Here is a 20,078-nt window from a genome sequence, read left to right as displayed (position 1 = left end):
AAACAGATTCTAAGTGTTCCTCCTGTACCCTGGAGACCTTCTTGGATTAATACCCCTCCCCAACTTTTGCTGAGGGAAACATGCGCTACGCATCACCAGACTTGTTTTCTGAAACTGGAGTGAGGTGGCCCAAGCCGTGCCCCTTTGCTGGCCCTTAGTGTGGCTCCCACTGGAACTGTCAAAAGAACCACCTGCAGCACTTATCACTAAGCAGCCCACTGCTTCCTGGGCCCAGGTGAGGGCAGCTGTTGGGGCAGGACTGTGAATTCACTCCACACGCCCAGGAGCAATGCCCATGACAAGCCCTGGGCTGCAGTGGAAGTGCAGAAGGCCCGACTCCTCTGCCAACACACTCACTGTGCTAGTGGCCATGTGACATATCTGTCCCGGATCTCCTAGGCACACAGGACAGGTGTGCTTTAGGAACCCACAACAGATGAGCCCATCCTGTAACACCTCTGAATCCTGATCCCGTCATCTTTAAGAAAGAGAAAACCCCCCATATAATGTCAGCTGTCATAGCACTTGTCACGTGACCGACCTCTAGAAAACACGAGCACTAACTTAGCAAACCTTAACTGGCCTAGGGTAGAAATGCAGCTCCTCAAATTCAGCCGGCAGGCAAGGCAGAAGGCCCTGGGGACAGGTGGAATGTTTGTGGGGTGGGGGTTTACTTACTGCTTTCCCTCCATCCATGTCACCAGCATTGGTAGGGTGTCACCAGCATTGGTAGGGTGTCACAGCAACAGTTAATTCCTACAAGATAACCTTGTTTCCATCTATTACACAAAACGAACTCGTCTTTCTTACAAGTAATGCTGCTTGCCATACAACTGTTTATAGAAAAAACTAAATTATATAAAACAGTTGCAACTGAAACTCCAATGGCCATGTTTACACTGTTACAGTTTCTAATAAGCAGGGTCAGAAGTGTCCAATTGTTACCCCAGAAGGGCAGTCCCAAAACCTCCCTGTTGTGAAGAGCCATCATTCTTTAAGGACTGAGCAGACACAAACAAGAATCTCCATGTTAACATTCTCAAACACCGCTGCTAAGATGCATAAGACAGAAATGTGGCCCTTGAAACATTTTCTCATTAAATGGAGTGAGGCGCACATCCAGATCAGTTACAGCAGTAACCTGACACTGTGCTTGGCGAAGGCACCACACCACCTGTCAGTCAAGAGTGGGCAACAGTGGCTCCTCCCTAATCCTCACCCATGGCAAGAGCCATCTGTCACCAAGCACCCAAAGGCAGGCTGGGCCAGAAAACTTCCAGGAGCACATATTGAAGCTCTGGCTCTATCACCAGACTTTGTAAACACTCCTGCTGGCAGGCAGAAAAGGTGGGGGCAATCAGGATAAATATGCTGTACTAATGAAATAATCCTAAGGCAATCTGCAGCCCCATGGATGAAGATGATCACAGTGCTAATCCTTTCTAGCAAGCTCTCCATCTCCAAGTCATCCCCGATCATCATCTCATACTGCCTCCTTCGAGGTTAAACACCACCAGCATGCAGAAAGCTGCTTCATCTATGGGCTTAGGAACATTAACAAAGGCCAGCCGCAAATTAACTGCACATGACAAAAACCGTCAAGCAATTCAGAACGATTTCTGTGCACAGTTTTGTCTGTAGCACAAACAAACCAACAAAGACACATGGGTAGGACAGAGGGTATGTTCTCATGTTCTGGTAGGAAATCCCCTGTAACTATACAATAGCAGCACATACACTAGTCTTTTGTTGCCTGAGTAATAAGAATAATAAACCATCAAATGCCAGAGCGGACAAGAGTCCACTTGTCACGCCTTTGACAACTACTAGACAGCACTCCCACCAAGGTCAAAGTGCTGGTGCACAGTCCTGTTAACCCTTCAACTTTCCTAGGAACCACCAGAAGACAGTTGCGCTGTTCCCAGGAACACGAAGTCCCTGAGAAATGTCCCTGTGGCAGAGTGCTGAGCACAGGCCAGTTCCAGCGGCTCTCAGAACTCCCGGCGTCTACAACGAAGCTGTAGACCTCCACCGCAGAAGCCATCCCTGTGACAGTGGTCACTGCCTCAGAAAGTTAACCCAAGAGAATTCGGGTTCCTCTGCACATGGGTAGGTGCTGGGATGACTGCATTCCCTGTGGGCGTGTCCATCAGGAACTGACCCAGGGCAAGGCAGGGCCTTCAAACCACCCTGGCCTCCCCCGCACCCTCCAGGGAGGTGTAAGCACTCTGGTCAGCTCTGCCCAGGTGCTAATCACTAATGAAAACCAAGTGGAACCACAGAGGTCAAAGTCAAAGGCACCAACTTAACCGTGAAAAGCTCCGAAGGTGCGACCAGAGCTCTGTGCTCTATTTAAGCACAGTCCTGACATAGTTTCAGGAAGGGTGAGTCAATCTTCACTTGTATAAAGAGACTTTGAAGAGGCACTGGTTCAAATTTTAACCGCCAGCAGGTCTGGCAAAAAGGACGGTTACCAAGCACCGCCCCCCCATCTCTGTGTGTCAATGAAAGATTTTTACTGGTGCATTTCTGCTTGTCCTACCAGCTAATTACTTATGAATGCCTCACAACTTCATTTTGGAAGACCTGTACCTTCTGTACTGCAGCAGGACAAGTCTGTCTTTTGTTTCTTTCAAGCACAAACCCTCATACATCATCCACCCGACAAGGGGCAACAGAGCCTGGGCAGGTCTGGGATGCTCTCCTGCTCCGTGGTCCTCCTGACTCGGGGCAGGCACCCACTGCCTCTTACGGAAAGGCCAGAGGTACTTTAAGGAACTTTTCGGGTACCTTAATTATGAAAATTAACACGCCACCCCCCTCATTTCCTCAGTCAAACTCCTCTCACTCCTCCCCAAGTCCACTGTGAGGCCGAACTTAATATGTGGATGTCAAACTCTTACCCCGGGACAGACACCAACAGTGCAGAGGACTAACACAGAAGCTGGGTCTTAGAATTTCCCAATGACTTCTTCGATGCTGCTGGTGTCCACTTTGTTATGTTTTTGTGAATAAATGTATGTTTTAAGTGGAACAAGTAAAACAGTGACGAGGTATAACTAACTGCTTTGTAGGGAGACTCTGAATGGGCACTGCTTAGTGTAAGGTTGTCCTAGTCTGATGACTTTTTTTTTCCCCCTCTTTTTCTTTTTGGAGACAGGGTCTCCCAAGTTGCCCAGGTTGGCCTCAAACTTGCCATCCTCCTGCCTCAGCCTCCAGAGTAGTTGGCATTACAGGCAGGCACCTGCATGCAGCTGGCCTGCTGACTTCTTCTTAGGGACAGAGGAAAGAAAGTGGGGCCAAAAAAACGTTTAAGCAACTTCCTTAACTCTTGCTCACTGAGAACATTTACATCTGTGTAGCTCCTTTGTTAGTCCCAAGGTTGTGTATCTCTAAGTCAAGCTTTTAAGACAAAAAGTTTCTATTTCTAAGTTCTTGGGCTGAAAAAATTTTGAAAGTCTATGAATATAAAAATGAAGTGTGCAGATTAACATGTATCCCATAACTTCAAGAATATGTATTCTCACGTCCTTCTGAATAGCTCCTTTTTGCTTCTGAGAGTGAGCCACTTCCTGTCCCTAGACCCACTTCCTGACAGGCTGGGGCTGCTTAACACACACAAAGCAGACAAACCAGTCCTGTTTGTACTCATTACGATCAGAGAAAACCACCACCTCAGAACCAGAAGGACCTTTCAGAGCACTCACATTAAAAAGGGGCCAGTTCCTCTACTTCAAAACCTGCCGGGCCCTGCCGGCTGTTCGCAGGCTAAGCACTGCTGCGGGAGGGCGGACGGCAGCTGCTTCCCGGTGCGGTGCGGCACGGCAACCCAGGTGGGCACTGGGGACCTGCTTATGGTGTGTGAAAATACCGCTCCTGAACCCACGACCTGCTAAGTTTCAAGGTTCATTTCTGTTAACTTCCAAGACAACTTTTCTGTACCTCTCTGTAAGCAGGGACCAACCAACTCCGTCCACACTGGGAATGACACGGGTTGGATGTGCACATTTAACAGGGGAACTAAACTAAAATTCTTAGAGGGGAAAGGAAGCATCAAAGGAGGCTACCTTCTGCAAAAGAAATGATTCTTTAAAGAAATACAAATAGTCTACATCCTTCTCTCCCCACCCCAAGGAAGGCAAACTAACGTCTCTTTCAAGGTCGCTTTCTCTTTATCTAACAAACCTGTGAAGTTGCAGGTCCTAACATGTGATTCTGGTTTTCTAGGTGTGTCCTGTACTCCAGCACTGATTTAGTTCCCTGAAATGTCTAGTAAATTACAGGACTCCATAAAGGACAAAAAGGACAAGGAATGCCAGGAGGGCCAATTCATGCTACCACCAGTTTTAATTCTAGACTCATGAATCAGGGAAACCAAAAGCTTGCCAAAGAGACCCACTAACCCCCTGGAAAGCACTATTTTCTTTGTAAATTTAGAAGCCTGTGAAGAGTTTTCCCTTTCTCTCATGACATTAGGGGGGAGCCTGGGGAAGCTGTCAGTTCCTTTGCTGACCTGCTGTTTTAGGGAGGGGCATATAAAATTAGCCATACTTAAATCTAGTGACATGTCTGAGATCAGTCTCTGTCCCCAGTCAGGACCACACTCGCAGGAGTATTCTGTAGCATTAAAGAACATCTCTCCTTAAGAAGCTCGTGCAGGAGCTATCTGAACTTGCCCATGAAGTCTTTTTTTTTGGCACTGATCAAATATAGAGTAAGACCATGGTATCTTTGTTTTTTTAAAAATCCAAACTAAATAAGCAAGATCACAAAATTTGCTTGAATAAGCAAAACCCAAGAAAAACTTACACTTTTAAATCACCCTCGTTTCTGAAGTCATATAAAGTTAAACACCAAACTCTTTGACTTGCACTTCAAGGCAACAGCGCTGTATGTTGTATCCATGACGGGATTATGATCATGTGTGTGACTGCCCGACTTGAGAACAAGGGCACACGGTGTGCAGTTCACAACTCTCAGCGCCTGCCCCAGCCCCAACCCTGCTCCTGGCCTGATGAATGCCTCCCCCACCTGCTCCGCTGGACGGCGTCCACCCTGCCGGAACACAGATGGTACGTGGCATCTTAAAAGGACTGCATAAGATCCCAGTCAGTCGATGTCTTGCATTTTATGTTTAATCCCAATGTTCAAGTCTGAGACAGTTGCTATAAAGACAAAGTCCTGTTCCCACCTGGGTCAAAGCATCTCCCTCTCTCACCCCCTAAAAATCTTGGAAATCAGAATAACAGTGGAACAGCTGGGAACCAACGGTTCCTCCTGCTTCCACGTCAACTGGAGTTCTGAGGAGACCTCCTTTCACACCCACACGTGGGGTAGGATGGCCCTCGGGAGGACTCGGCTACTCCGTGATCCAGCACAGGGCTGTCCCACACGCAGCGCCTCTTCAGCCCTCGTGCCAGGGACTCCCTCTTGCTGGGCCCCTCCCACCCGAAGAAGACTGGCACAAAAGGAGGAGGAGCAGAAGCGAAGTCTCCCACCCCCTCTGCCCCTGTAACAGGCTTTAAAAAGCAAGCTCCCCATGTGGGAGCCCTGGAACACTCCCCAAGGCAGAGGGACCCCACGGCACAGTAAGCCTCCGGCAGGCTTCCTCCTGGCCGCACACCGACTCTCCAGTGTTGCTCTTTACTCTTTCTACAGTTTAAAACAGAGAAACAACGTTTTGGTTTGTTTGCATATTTTAAGACCATCAACATCATGTCACCAGTGAAAACGTCATCACGCAGCACCAGAGGGCTTTAAAATGTACCTGGAAACCACCAGGCGTGGTCACACACACCTGTCGTCACTGCAACTCAGGAGGCCGAGGCAAGAGGATGAGAGTCCAAGGCCAGCCTGGGCAAATTAGTGAGACCCTATCTCAAAATACACATTAGAAAGGGCTGAGGATGTAGCTCAACTGTCAAAGAGTCCCTGGGCTCAGTCCCCAGCTGGCAAGGGGGAATGTATATCAAACCATGATCCCACTATCATATCCAACAATCCAAAACCAGTTCCCTCATTTTTAAAACTCAGTCAACTCACTTTCCCCCACTGTACCACCATATCTTTTTAAATTTATTTCCTATTTTGAGACAAGATCTCACTCTCTAAGTCGCTGAGGCTGGCCTTGAGCTTTCCATCCTCCTGCCACAGCCTCCTAAGATGCTGTGAAGACAGGTGAGCGCCTCCATTCCCCGCTTGATAAACATCATTTTTACAGTTGACCTGTTCACGTCCCACACTGCACGTTTTGACCTTGTTTTCAGATGATTACCACATTGCCCTGTCCAGCCAGGTTCTCCCCTCCCTACCGCCTAGTCTAAGGCCCACTTAAGAGTGTCACCCAAATGGCAATGTGCTATGTAGGCCACCACCTCAGCACCAGATGTGACACCCGTCATTAGGTAACTAAGGCCACGCAGCACCCTAATGAGAACACCATACCCACACAGTAATAAAGTCCTCGGAGGCAGATTCCAACATAATATCCACTCTCTAAGCTCTCACCAGTGATCCGTGGTTCAGGGTTCTCCAAGAACATGGGGTGAGGATGGACCGTCTTCCAAAACACATCCTACAAGAACTCACAGATGCAGCAACAGGCAAAATACTACCGGAACAATCAGTTCTCCTGAAAGCGCGCACCCAAGAAATGATGGAAGAATTTGATGGGGCCCAGCAGATGGCAACACGCTCTCACCAAATCTACCCGAAACAGGGGTTTGGAGAAAGGTCATCCTGGCTCGTGGGTCAACACAAAGGTGATTTACCAAAACCAAAATGATCACATCTGCCCACTCACAGGTCACTTTGCCCAACTGAGTTAGTAAAAGAATAAAAACAACTCCGCCTCTTGGCAAGGCCTGGATGAGAACCCACAGTAGGTTCTTCCTCTCCAGGGCATTACTGATATTTGCCTCTCCTGTGACCACGCGAGCTTCCAAAAGCAGCCTGGGAGGGGCCGAGGACACAAAGGCTGTTGTACTTAGACCTGGGTCTACCCCCCTGGGCCTCCGGCCACTGAGAGAGGGGGGCAATGTGCATCTGAGACTGGCGTGCGTTTCGGATGGACAGTGGCCGGGCCATCATTTGATTTGACTGAGGGGAAGGGGATGTAATCCTTCAAAAGACTCTTTTAGTTCACCAACATGTCCCCAGGAAGTAAACCCTGGCACAGCAGTGCTCTGTATGTGGGAGGGGTGTGGACGGCGTTTATGGTGGGAGAGAAGGACCGACAGTGAGGTGAAGTCCACTGACTGTACCACTTCATGAGGCCGAGTTGGAGGGGAGAGAATGACCATCATGAGACGGTAAAGCTTTTAATCAGATTAGAACTCAGCAGCTGCAAGCAGAACACGGGCCCTTCCGATCAGGGCCAGGCGCCAGGCCAGGTGCTCTGGAGGCACCCTCAGCCCTCATGGGTGGGCTCGAAGGCCCTGGTGGACAGACACGGAGAGAGGCAGCTGAAGAAGCCCACCCCAGACTACCCACCAGGAGGCAGCGCATTCACCCAGTGGTCCACCCCAATTTACCTGCCAGTAGAGCAAGAATCTGAAGTTCCTTCTAGATGCAGACAATGATGCCTTTTAAAATTTTTTTAATTGCTTCTCACTTTGTAGCCAGGAAAGCCAAGACCCCCCCACACACACACACACAAAACAAGCACTGAACCCAAAGATAAGTTCTGTGAAGCACAGCACGGTGGGGCAAGGGGTGGGCACAGCACGGCTGGATCTGATGGGGTGGTCTAAACTTGGGACTGAAGATGAAACTGTCCATAGTCAGAAATTCACTAGCATAAGACTAGTGAAAGTCGAAAATTAATTTTAAATGACGATATAAAAGCAATTCATTTATACAGCATTCTCTTTCCAACTCAAATATCAGGTACAAATTGCTTTCTTTTAGCTTATGCCAGAAGTCTGTCATTAGATGCTGGGGGAGCAGGTGTGACACAAGATACTGCCACCTTCTCTATAGAACAAAGAACAGCCACCATTACCAACCTTGTTTAAAATATGACCTCAGCACCAGCCAACCTTGGTCCTAGGTGACAGTTTTCACAACAGACATCCATGCTCAGGCTGTGATGCACTGTACTGGCTAACTGGTTCTTTGTTCTTTGAGAACAGTTTTTTTAAAACTGCAACCAATGAGGTAGCTCTGTTTCCAAATATTAGCCTCGCCATACAATACACACAAGTTTATAACAAGGTCTTCACAACTTTATCCTAGAAGCAGGGTTGCTAAAATATATATATATATATATATATATATATATATATATATATATATATATATTTTTTTTTTTTTGTAAAGGATCAGAGAGTAAATGTTTTAGGCTTTGAGGTCCTTATTTGGTGACTACTGCATAATGTCGTTGTTTCTAAAAGAACCCTGCAAAAATGCAGCAACCATCTTTAGCTGGTAGACCTCACAAAAACTGGCCACAGTTAGGGCCTGCCTGCAGATAATCAATCGTTGTGCTCCATCCTTAAATGAAAACAATTATTTACATGATCTGATACGACAGCTATTGACACAGCAATGGTAAGCTGATCTGTCTAGTGAAGATGGAAAACAAAATTAGGATGCGGAAAGCGACTTCAAACAACAAAAAGATAAGCAGAATCTGATACGCCTGTGCTGACCAGTGTAGTCTGACCGGCCGGTGACATGGGTTCCTCTCGCTCATTGGTAACCGTTGGGTCAAGGTCAGAAATTTTTAATTTTAATTGCCTTTAAGGTTTGTTTTCTTAAATATATTAAAGGGATAACTGTGTCAGTGAAGTGTTTCTATTTCACAAGAAACAGCATCATTATTTATCTTAGTGAATAATGGAAAATGGAACTGCCCTCTGCTACCAGAAATACCCTTGACCCTCTGCCCCTGCATCCCCCAGGCCCCCAAGGACCTGCAGCCTGCCCTGGCTCCACCTGCCTGGTACATCCCTCTCCTGGTGCAATGCACTATGGCTCCCTGCTTGCACCCTCGCCTCCCCCACTAGACTGAGAACTCCTTAAAGGCAAAGTCATCTTATTTTCACTGCCTAGCACCAGGCACTCGATGGCCTATGTCAGGGCTCCAACACAGGAGGAAGGAGCCCAAAGAATTCTGACTCCTGGGACATAGCAAGAGGAAGAACAGTCAGAGGATCCCCCTCTCACTCCACATCTGTGGCTGTTTTTTGGGAAGCATGGACAAACTTCACCTGGCTCACTGGCACTCCCAACTTTTAACCAATGGGTTGCACTGAAGTGTGTAAAATATAGCCAGGGAGAAAGTACCCAGGACACACAAAGCTCCCGGGACATAAAGTGTTTAGGTTTCATAGACAAAGGCGAGTTTCACGTTGATACGCTCTCTTCACTTAAACACTGTCTTTACTCTCATTTTAAAGACTACAAAACAGAAGCTCAGCTGGGCGTGGTGGCCCACGTCTGTAATCCCAGAGGCTTGGGAGGCCGAGGTAGGAGGATTGTGAGAGTTCAAAGTCAGTCTCAGCCACTTAGCAACTCAGTGAGACCCTGTCTCTAATAAAATATAAAAAATAGCCTGGATGCAGCTTAGTGGCTAAGCATCCCTGGGTTCGATCCCCAATACCAAAACAATCAATCAAAAGAAACAGAGGTTCACGAATACTGAATGACCTGTCCAAGTGTGGGTTAAGTAGTAAATTATGAAATTATTCTTTTGTGGTTCTTTACATTTTTATTTTATTTGAAAAAGTAATGTCTATTAACTACATACTAAGCATTTAGAAAGTTTCTAAGTCACACTATTGCATAATGGTTTTGTTTGGTTTCTTAAGAAAAAAACAGAAGTTTGAAATCTATCTTTATCCCTTATGTTGACAGATATGGATGATAAATATGTTGGGAGGGAAGTAATGCAACCTTCTGGTCTCTTCATTAAATATTGCCTATTTTTTTAGTGGTAGCAAATACATTTAGTGCTTAAATTAAAAACTAGAGTAGCTGAGGTGTTATAATGCAAATAGGCTGAGGAGTTTATTACTGAAACAAAATAAAATATAAAGGCTAATTCCAGGTGTGTTCCTGCTTTTTAAAGTTGACGGTGGTTTTATTTCTTCAGAGTGAAAACATCCAGGTACTAAAAGAGAACAGGCATGTGAATCACCTAATGAATCTCCTAACTATCCAACATACATCAAGTTTAAGTCTAAGTAAAAAAAACTACGAAAAAGGGCTATGATTCACTAAGTGATTCTGTGTTCTTTTCCCAAACTTAAAAAAAAAAAAAAAAAAAAACCAACTTAATATTTGTTAAGTTGTTGATGGACCTTTTAATCATTTACCTAAACGTGGTGCTGAGAACTGAACCCAGTGCCTCACACATGCTAGGCAAGCACTCTACCCCTGAGCTACAACTTCAGCCCCTTAACAAATAATTTTGTTCTTACAAAATTATTCAAAATTTTGTTAGAAATCCCAATGCAATCATCTAGGGCAGTAACAAAAGAGCCCACTGTGGGAGGAATAGGAGAGAAACAGGAATGAGGAGTGGGGTTGTGGGCACTGTCTAGGTTCTCTCTCTCTTTGGCACCATGGAGGTGAAGCTGAAATTTTAAGAAGGCAAGAACTTCTTTCACCCACCACAGACACGACCTAACAGCATGTGCAAAAACAGACTCTGACCCTCCTCACAGCTGGTCCTCCTCCATGGTTCCTTATCTCAGTGATGGGCCCATCATTCATTCAGTTATGCAAGCCAGAAACCAGGAGGCAGTGGACACACCCTGCACCTTCAACCCACAGCAAGTGCTCTGAGTTTTACCTCCCAAAGAGCCCCCCAGGACATCCCCTTCTCTCCAGTTCCACGACCCCAGACCCAATCATTACCTGCCACCTCTTGCAGACTCTTACATTACAGCCTCTAGTCAATTTTTCAAAAGGCCAATCTGTTCATGTCACCTCCCTCTACAAGGTCAAAACCCTGAGTTTAAGATTACAAAAAAAAAAAAAAAAAAAAAGGCTTGAACACGGCTTGTAAGACATGGCCTGACCTCTGATTTCCTCTCTGGCCACTGGAGGCTTTGCCTAGAACCCAACTAGAGTGTCCTCTACTGGGCGAGCTCCAAGTGGTGGAGTCCCACCCCGACCCCACCCCACCCTATTCAAACCCCTTCAGTCCTCACCTAGCGCAGCAAGCCCCCCACCTCCAGGGCCGTCTCTCTGACCCGTCTCACATCCCCCAACCAGCACACACCTCAGGCACAACAGCCAGACCCGAAGCTCTGCATTCACTATGACTACTCTGTCCCCAAACCAGAAGGTAAACCCATGATGGCAGGGCCACTTCTGTGCCTGCCACCTGGGAGCCTCAGTGCCTCTCTGCTGAACGAGTGGATGAAATCTAAATATTCATCATGCCTTACGGTGGGAGGACGCAAACCAGCAACCCCAGCCAGCACTTCTCACCGCCACCTGCCAGAATCTTAGCTACCTCCTTCACCATCTGCCCACGGGGAAGGAGGAGGGGTCTTCAGTGAAGGGTGGCAGGGGGCGGGGAGTGAAATCATTATCCAGGAAATCCTGTCCCTGTTGAAATACTCAGTGGAAAGCACTCTTCTCAAAGAGCGGGGTTATCTCACCAACTCTCCTCAAGCTCTGCCACAGGCAGACTTTGAACCCAGGTTCAGAGTTCTCTGAAGGAGGGCAACTCCTCTAACACCCTCCAGCCCCACACAGTTCAGACACCTCCTGGTGCCTGAGGCAGTTCACCTCCCAGCCTTCCCAGCAGATGAGAAAAGCCAGCCAGGGAGTGAGGAAGAGGAAGGAGGAGCAACTCTGCGGGCCACCTGGCCTGGAAGGTGGCACAAGGACTGCCTCCCCAACCATTCCCTGCCCGTCAATCCCCACCCCCACCCCCGTCCTCCGAGGGGGCCAGAGCACCCTCCTTGGAAGTCCACCAGTCCCACGGAATACTGCCCCAAAGCAGCCGAGGAAAGCAAGACCAGACAGGCCACAGCTGTCCCTCCCCGAGGGCCGGCCCTCCTCCCCTGAAATGGGCTTCTCCAGGGCTCGCCTCGTGCCCACCAGAGGCCTGTCCTGTCACACTCCACCAGGGCTCCTTTCCCCTGAGAAAGCCGAGAGCTCCCCACTTTCCGCTTTAGTGTGTGCCTGTGTCTTGGTTCCGGTTCCAGACAGGGGCCCCGCAGGACGGAATCCTCATCACCTCCTGCAGGGCACCCTGCTGGCCAAACACAGAAACACTCAACCTCTTCAGTACGCGGTGCTTCCAGAAGCAGTATTAAGGAGCAGTAAATGAGTATTATTTCACTTACGTTGTTTTATGTACAAAGTCTTCCTCTCAGTGCAGGTAAATCAATCACCAGGTGGGTGGAAGCCCCAAACCCCAACTACTCAGATGTGTACATTAAGTGTAATTGACTCTTAATCCTATTATTAAACATTCAATCCCATGAAAGCTACCTAAGTGAAATTCTTAACTTGGGACTGAATAATTAGAAGCGATAGCCCTTTGTTTAAAAGATGAAGCTCACTGAAGACCGTACCTTCACCATTGATCGAATCCAAAAAAAACAACCAACAAAAGAGCCCCCAAAACTTAAAAACTATCAAACTAGATTCTCCATAAGTACCTTAGAGCTGGCTACTGTGCCCTTCTCAAGGACAGACAGGGTGGTCCTAACATAATTTGTAGATGGTAACACTCTCCTGCCCAAGGAGGAACAGGCAGGGATTTCCACAGCAGACAAGTCTGGCTCACCTAAAAGGAGACCTCTCATTAAGATTCAAAAATGGTAACTGAATATATTACATAAAACACAGCCTTTCAAAAAGTTCCTCTGGTACTGAGGCTCGCTTGCGCACGCGTGTGCATACACACGCAAACACACACGGTGATGGCTACTCGCCTTCCTTTGCAGTTTTACAACCATCTTCACTGTGTCAGAAACAATTTTTAAATTCTTAGGCATCACCAAGACTTTAAATCAAAATGAAGTTCGAACATACCAGCTGCAAGACATAAAGAGGGCTGGGAATTCTGACATACCTGCAAAGCAGGTGAGCCCTGAAGAGGCCATTCATGTGGAGGGAAATGAAACGGGCACAGAAGGACACATACTGAAAGGCACCCCACCAAGGTCCCCAGAGAAGCCGAGTTCACAGAGGCAAACTAGAATGGTAGTTGCCAGAGGCTGGGGGCTGAGGAAATGGGGTGCGAGTGCTTAATGGGTACTGGGGGTCACTGTGGGGTGATGATGTTCAGGTGATGGCTGCTTAACAATAGGAACACTTGTAATGCCAATGAGTTGCACACTTAAAAATGGTTACAACGACAAATTAAGTGTTATATACATCTCACCACAATTAAAAGAAGTTAAAAAAAAACAGAAAAAGACTAAAATAAATTACAAATTATGAAAAGAAAAAGAAAATTAGTGACCAGAAACACTGACTTTTTTTCTGGGCACTATCTTAGCACTCTGCATTTTTTTAGTGAAATCAAGACAACCACACCAGAAGCTCATTTCTTGACCCCCACCCCCCCCCCAAATCCCCAAGCTTGCTACACTCTGCAGTCCTGGTTAAGGAGCTACAATCGGGCCAGAGGTAGACCACAGGCACTGTAGAGCTTGGCTGTTACGGGTCACTTTAAGTTTGAAATGAAAGGAAGAATTTTGTATAGGAAAAAAAAAAAATCTGCCTCATGAACCAGTCATCTTAATGATATGACTCACACCAAAAGTCTATGGTGTCTGAATCTATTAGTAATTTTTTTAACCTAATAGTAAAATAAGTCTTCTAATCAAGAATTCCTTTCAGGGAACATAAAACTTAACAGTAGGAAAGGCACAAAAGTATTGATTAAAGAACCACATTATTTGAAAAACTAGAAATAAATTTTTATGTATCATTAATTATAAATGTTAATGACTCGATATTTTCTCCATGACTCAAATTTCAAAAAAAAAAAGGTAAAACCCTCTTCCTAGTGCCAAGTCACCCAGCTCACCAGTGTTAAAATGGTGGAATATACACAAGTTTTTGTTTGTTTCCAGTACTGAGGATTGACCAGTGGTAAAGGGGCGCTTTACCACTAAGCTACATCTCCAGCCTTTTTTATTTTTTATTTGAGACAAAGATCTCACTAAGTTATCCAGACCGGCTTGGAACTCGCGATTCTCCTGCCTCAGCCCTGGGAACAGTTGGTGTTACAGGTGTGTGTCACCCGCTGAAATATATACAGCTTTCTAAGCAATGCCACTAAGAACCAGTTCCTGCAACCACCCAGGCCTGGTTAGCAATCTCAACACAATCAAATCATACTCGTGGACGGAGGGGGGGGGCAGGAACACAGCACTTGAATCAGCTGACTTGACCAGCAGTACAGGACCAGAGCCCGGGGAGCGTCCTTATCAAGCTCCAGGGCGGCCTCATCTGCAATTCAAGTCATCGCTGAACCCTTTCAGAGATAGGAATCCTGCTGTAACCAGCAAATTCCCAGGTTTACAGGCCAGCCCCTCCCGGACCCGGTGGGAATCGGACTGTACGGAGGCTGCCCGCTGTAGAGAGGGCGTCTTCTCTCCCAAATGCCCTTCAAATCGCCCCAGGAAGGTGCGGGCTGCATGTGGTTTCGGACAGTTGAAGGAAATGGGCCAGCAGGTGTAGGTAGTTGGAAACCACCAGAGTGCGATTTGCACTTTTTAAGAAACCTCAAAGTTGCACTAGCAGGCACTTTTCAAAAAGACAGAAACAAGGAAAAGGGGGCCCCCGCCTCATTTTTAAGAATGACCACAACTTCGGGGAAGGGGACTCACGGAGAAAGGGCCTAGCGAGAGAAGAGCACAATGGTGTCTTTCTGGCGTCCCGCAAAAGGATCAACAAATGGTCAGGGGACAGGCCGTCAGCGCCCGGTTCTGGTCCCCATCCACTCAAGCAGGTGACTCCCGACGGAGGGGGAGCCTGGCGCACGTGACCCGGCCCAGCACCGGGGCAACTTACTGGTTTCGGCATTTTCGGTTCCTGGTGGGCTCACTCAATCCCCCGGAAACTCGGCTGTACAGCAGCAGCTGACAAAGTTCTCGCGACCTGGAGTCAGAGACAAGCCCTTAGCGCGCCCGGCAGCCCGCGGCGCGCGGCTTAAGAACCGGCCGGGCGGCGCCGGGTGAGTCACCGCCCCCGCGGGGTCGGAGGCGGGAGGCGGGGGGCGGGGAGCGGCGACGGGGCGGGGCTGCCGGCGCGGGGTCCGCCGCGGTCCTCCTGGGGCCGCCCGAGCGCACAGCAAGTTTCACTAGTGTGGCAATCGCTGCCCCGGGCCTGCAACCGCAGCCGTCCAGCCTCGGAGAAACACTTTTAAAAAAACTAACTGCCCGGGAGAGGCCCGGGAACCGGGAGGGGCGCGTCCACGTAGCCCGGGCTCCGCTTTCCCTTCGGGAGGAGACAGAGTGGACAGAGGACGGTCGCGCAGCAGCCGCGGCGGCCGGCCGCACAGGTTCAGCTCCACCTGCCCGGAGTGGAGCCTGCTGGGCGCCCCTCGAGGTCTTCCGCCCGGGCTCCCGTGCTGGCTGTCCTTCTGCCGGACCGTCCCCGCCGCACCTGCCGTCGAGTCCCGGCCACGGTGCCCTCCGCGGAGCGCGCACGCGAGCCCGCCCGACCCTCGCCCCCGCCGCGCGCCCGGCTCACCCGCGGCGCCTGCAGTGGACGTGCGCTCCTGCTGTCCGTGCGACCGCGAGTGCGCCCGCAGCCCGCGCGCCCGAGAGGCCCTCGCGGGGCGGGGTCCCGGGGCCGCGCCCCTTTCCGCCCCGCCCGCGCGACCTGCGAGGTGCGCCCCGCTCAAGATGGCCGCGGCCCCGCGCCCCTGGTTCTGGCGGACTTTTGCCTCGGCGCTGCCCGGGTGGGGGGTGTGTGCAGTAGGTTCTACTCCGGCAGGAGACGTAAGGTGCGACACGGTTCCGCACTGGACACAGGGACATCAAGAAATGTACATAAGTCCAGCTGGGCGGGCGCCCAGGGTAGTTGCCCGGCCGTTTGGGGTGGGGCTGCCCCGACGTCCTTGGGCCGGGACCCGGGTCTGGGCGGCCGTACCTGGTCGCGGTGTCTCCGTGCACGTGGTCTGTGCCGCCTCCGCCTTCATCCGAGAAAGACGGGCTTAGAAGACGCTCGACCACCGCTTGGTTAGGTTAAAGGACTAATGTGTTGCCTTATTTGACTCGACTTGCAAAAAGTTACGTGGGAATCTCTGAAATCCCAGATTTTTTTTTTTCTTCTTACTAGCTCTTAGTTTTTAAACACAGGAACTCGGTGGCCGGTAGAACTTGTGCAGTGAGTTAGAGAGCTCCCTCTAGAGCGTGGGCTCTCGCAGCCTGGTTCTGCAACTAGCTTGCTGCTGTCCCAGCATCCCCTGCGAACTTGCAGCCGCAGAAACGACAGGTGCCACCCGGACAAGGGTTTCCAAAACTCTAGGGCCGGGGCCCAGCAATCTGAGTATCAGCAAGGCCCCCAGGTGATGGTGATGTGGACAAAGTTGAGACCGAAATCCCCCCCTGAATTCCTTTCCTATGCTCACCGCTAACTCCCTATGGGAGCCTGGTGGGTTACTGAATCCCTTAGCGCTTTTGTTTTTATATCTGTGAAACTGCATTAATTATGACTCCTATTTCATGGGATTGCAATGAAGATTAGAGGTGTTAATGCATTAAAATGCCTAGAACAGTATGGTAAACACTCTGTCCTGATACAAGGAGTAACCAAAGATTTGGGGTAAAGTTCCAAACTCTCTGACTCAGTTTCTCCCTATGTAGGGTAAGAGACTCTAGAAGCCCCTCCTGTATAGATTTAGGATTAAATGAGATTGTGCCTGTGGAGTGTTTAGCCCAGCGCTGGGTGAATGGTCATGCCCAACCCACCATGGTGCACTTGGCTGCTGGGGCAACCCTGCCAACTCCTGTGACCTCCCCACTGCAGGCCCAGGCATTTCAGAGGCCTGTAGAGGGAGGAAGACTTTTCTGAGGTTTTGTCCTCTAATCAGAAAAGTCAGTTCCCTCTCAAAGACAAAATTTCTTCTATTAAAATGTAGATATAGGCTGGAGTTGTAGCTCAGTGGTAGAGCGCTTGCCTAATGCATGTGAGGCGCTGGGTTAGATCCTCAGCACCACATAAAAATAAATAAATAAAGTAAAGGCATTATGTCCATCTACAACTAAAAAAAAAATGAAGATATAATGGCAACTGGGATAGGAAGGAAACTATGGAAGATATTTTAATCAGCTACAATGCCAACACTGTACATATTCCTCCTAAAACACCGTGTCTGCAGCACCTTATCACCACTTGGAGTTTTGGTAGCAGTTTGGGACCCCAGCTCTGCTGCTAGGACAAGCTTGTAATGTAATTTTTATCTTACTCAGTTTATGGTATATTGTCTTATTAAGTGAATGTTTGAAATAGCAGTGGCCCTAGACCTTCTGGAACATTTCTGAACTTTATCTTTCAGAGGAATACTGAAAAATGGCCTGTGGCAGTGTGGTAAAGATGACAGGGTTTAGAAGCAAACAGAGCTAAGGCTGAGTTCTGGTTCCAGTGCTTCCTGGCTGGTTGCTCTGGGTAAGCCACACAATTGAGCTTCCAACTCTTCATCTGTAAAATGATTATTTCATAGTATTCTCGTGACACAGAGTCATATCATACAAGCTTTTAACTGACATTCAATTTGTAGGTATTCTCTTCCTCGTACAGTTAAGCTAGCATAAATCTCTGTTTTGTATATGCATTCCTCATTCCTCACGTGTCTCAATGTGTAAGCATTATATGGTTTAACTTATATTTACTGTAAAGGGGCCCCCACCAAATAAAGCCATTTATACTCTATCTTCTGAGAATTTGGGGGAATTTTTCAGGGGTAACTTATGTTCAAATGCCTTTAGAACCTGAGCCCTCCCTCCCCCAGCATTTGCAGATGTCTGATTTCCAAGGCAATCTTTGACACTTGCTTAGGACAATGGCTCTGAAGCTTAGGCATGTGTCAGGTCCTCTCTGGAGCCCTCCCTAGGAATTCAGGGAGACCCAGGTTGCCCCTGGAATCTTCTTTAACAAGCTTCCCAGGTGATTCTCAGGCACACCAAATTTTGAGAACCACGGACTTGGAACGTGACAAGACCCTGATGCATTACTTACCTTGTCTCTCTTCCCACCATTTGTGAAGCTGTTTCCTGTGTTTGGAATATATGATATGTTCCCTGTATTTGTTTATATGATAATCAATACCTCAGAAGGAAGCATGGGATCCCTGGAGCAGGAATCGTGCTTACTGGACTGACTCCTCATTTCAGGAGTGCAAGCATACATCTGCCTTATGAGCCGGGCAAAGGAGGGCTCTTGGTACCTTTTTATTTTTATTTTATTTTTCCAGTGCTGAACCAATGGCCTCACACATGCTAGGCAAGTTCTCTGAGCTACATCCCCATGCTTTTCATTTTGAGACAGGGTCTCAACGGCTTGTTCCAGCTGACCTTGAACTTGTGATCCTCCTGAAAGCTGGGATTACAGGAACGTACCACTGCACTGGGCCTTGGTTGGATTCTTAAGGCAAGGTAAGCCAAAGTGAGGGCCCACAACCAGAGCCCTTGTACAGAACCGTCACATCCCAGACACATAGTAGCCTTCCTATCAAGTCACCTCTGAGCCTGTCTCCACACCGGTGCCAGGTTAATCTCAACCAATTAAAGAAAGTCCACAAATAGCATGACAATCTCCAGCCTCACTCGCTTTGAAAGAACAGTCAATAGGCAATCAGGAAACACATGTGGAGTGTCCTTGACAAAACAGGGTTGTGGGTGATTTTTCAACACTTAACCTTGGGTGAAAATTCAAGATATGCAGTATTCTTGGGAGATGACGCAATTTGAGACACTCTGTGCAGGCTCACCTGCATTGGTTATGCTTTATCAAGGTGAGTGGGGTCCAGGGGTGCCCTTCATTGCCTCCTTTCTACTTTTTTTGTGGTGCTGAAATATTTATTTTAAACATCACATTAAGGCAAGCTTCTCTTTGGCTCAGATGATAGTTACAGAGAAATCAACATTTCATGGAATCTCATAAAGTTTCATGAACTCGATATGAAAATTTCTGATATCATGGAACTTTCTTTTCTGACTTCCAGAAGAGTGAATGGTCAGGTGAGAGGGGGCTTTCACAACAGTCCCCTAGGTGCCACTCAGCTGTGTGAGTGGGCATTGGGTCTAGACATAATTGTTAAGGAATTTTACTAGATGGTAAACTAGGGAGAGTCCCTTGTTTCTATTTTAATGGAGTAGCTTACATAGTTTGGGTGTGCTAAGAATTCTGAATGGCCACTAGCAGTTCTATTTTAATTGTTTCCTTATTTAATAATTTATATAAACATCCTTAATAATTTTCATGTAAAAGAGTATTAACGACCACACAACCTGTTTAACTCCCAAACAGCATGACTTCCTATATTATAGTTTTTTCTTATCCTTTATCATCCACCCCCTTTTTTTTCCAAGCATTTTTTTTTCCCAGTCTAAAAGTATGTGGTACAAAGTGCATTGCAAGAAAAGGCTAAGCTCAACTGTTCAGATACCTTTGTTTTACAAGGTGGCCGACCCAGAGCATTAAATTGTTCTTATTCCTGCTCCCAGACTTCTCTTGTTTAGCTCCCATTCCCTCTGTCCTGCTGAGTGCCAGATCCCTCTGCCTCATCTTACCCTCTGAGCAGCCTTCCACACATCCGAGCACTCCCTGGCACGCTCTGTTCTTGGGGATCCTGTGTCCTCTCTTCTCTCCTCCAGTTCCCCTCCCCAGCCTCTCCCTGGTTCAGCCTGCCCAGGCCTGGGCCCTTATCTGTGTACACTCCCTTCCTGGGTCATCTCATCTGTTCCCAAGGCTTCCGCCACATCTTCAGCCCTGACCTTGGCTTCTCTGATGTTCTTGATTGTTTGAAATCAGCCTTCCTCTTCTCAGCAAATCGCCCTGCTGTGAGCCCTGCTGCTTAGATCTAGAAGTCGGCCTCCATCCCTGTCTCTCCAGCACCCCACTTCACCTTCCCACGCCATCCATCCTATCCA

The 20,078-nt window shown here is 48.1% G+C and overlaps 1 protein-coding gene across 3 annotated transcripts in view; it reads right to left on the bottom strand.

The window, feature by feature from the left end:
• Positions 1-19,742, bottom strand: part of Ezr (ezrin) — a 48,318-nt gene extending 28,576 nt beyond the window's left edge. The window contains exons 1-2 of one of the 3 annotated variants that reach the window (XM_078018812.1): positions 19,719-19,742; positions 14,995-15,081 (exon numbers count right to left, since the gene is read on the bottom strand). In XM_078018812.1, coding sequence (XP_077874938.1) covers positions 14,995-15,006 — 12 coding nt within the window. In that variant the 5' untranslated portion in view covers positions 15,007-15,081; positions 19,719-19,742. Of the gene's footprint in view, positions 1-14,621; positions 14,626-14,994; positions 15,082-15,675; positions 15,833-19,718 lie in introns of those variants that run through there. The other 2 variants (XM_078018811.1, XM_078018813.1) reach the window with 2 other exon arrangements.
• Between the last annotated feature and the right edge of the window lie 336 nt (positions 19,743-20,078).

Source organism: Ictidomys tridecemlineatus, chromosome 8 (genome assembly GCF_052094955.1).
Source record: "Ictidomys tridecemlineatus isolate mIctTri1 chromosome 8, mIctTri1.hap1, whole genome shotgun sequence".
NCBI classification, from domain to species: domain Eukaryota; kingdom Metazoa; phylum Chordata; class Mammalia; order Rodentia; family Sciuridae; genus Ictidomys; species Ictidomys tridecemlineatus.
This window is presented reverse-complemented; position numbering and strand designations above follow the sequence as displayed.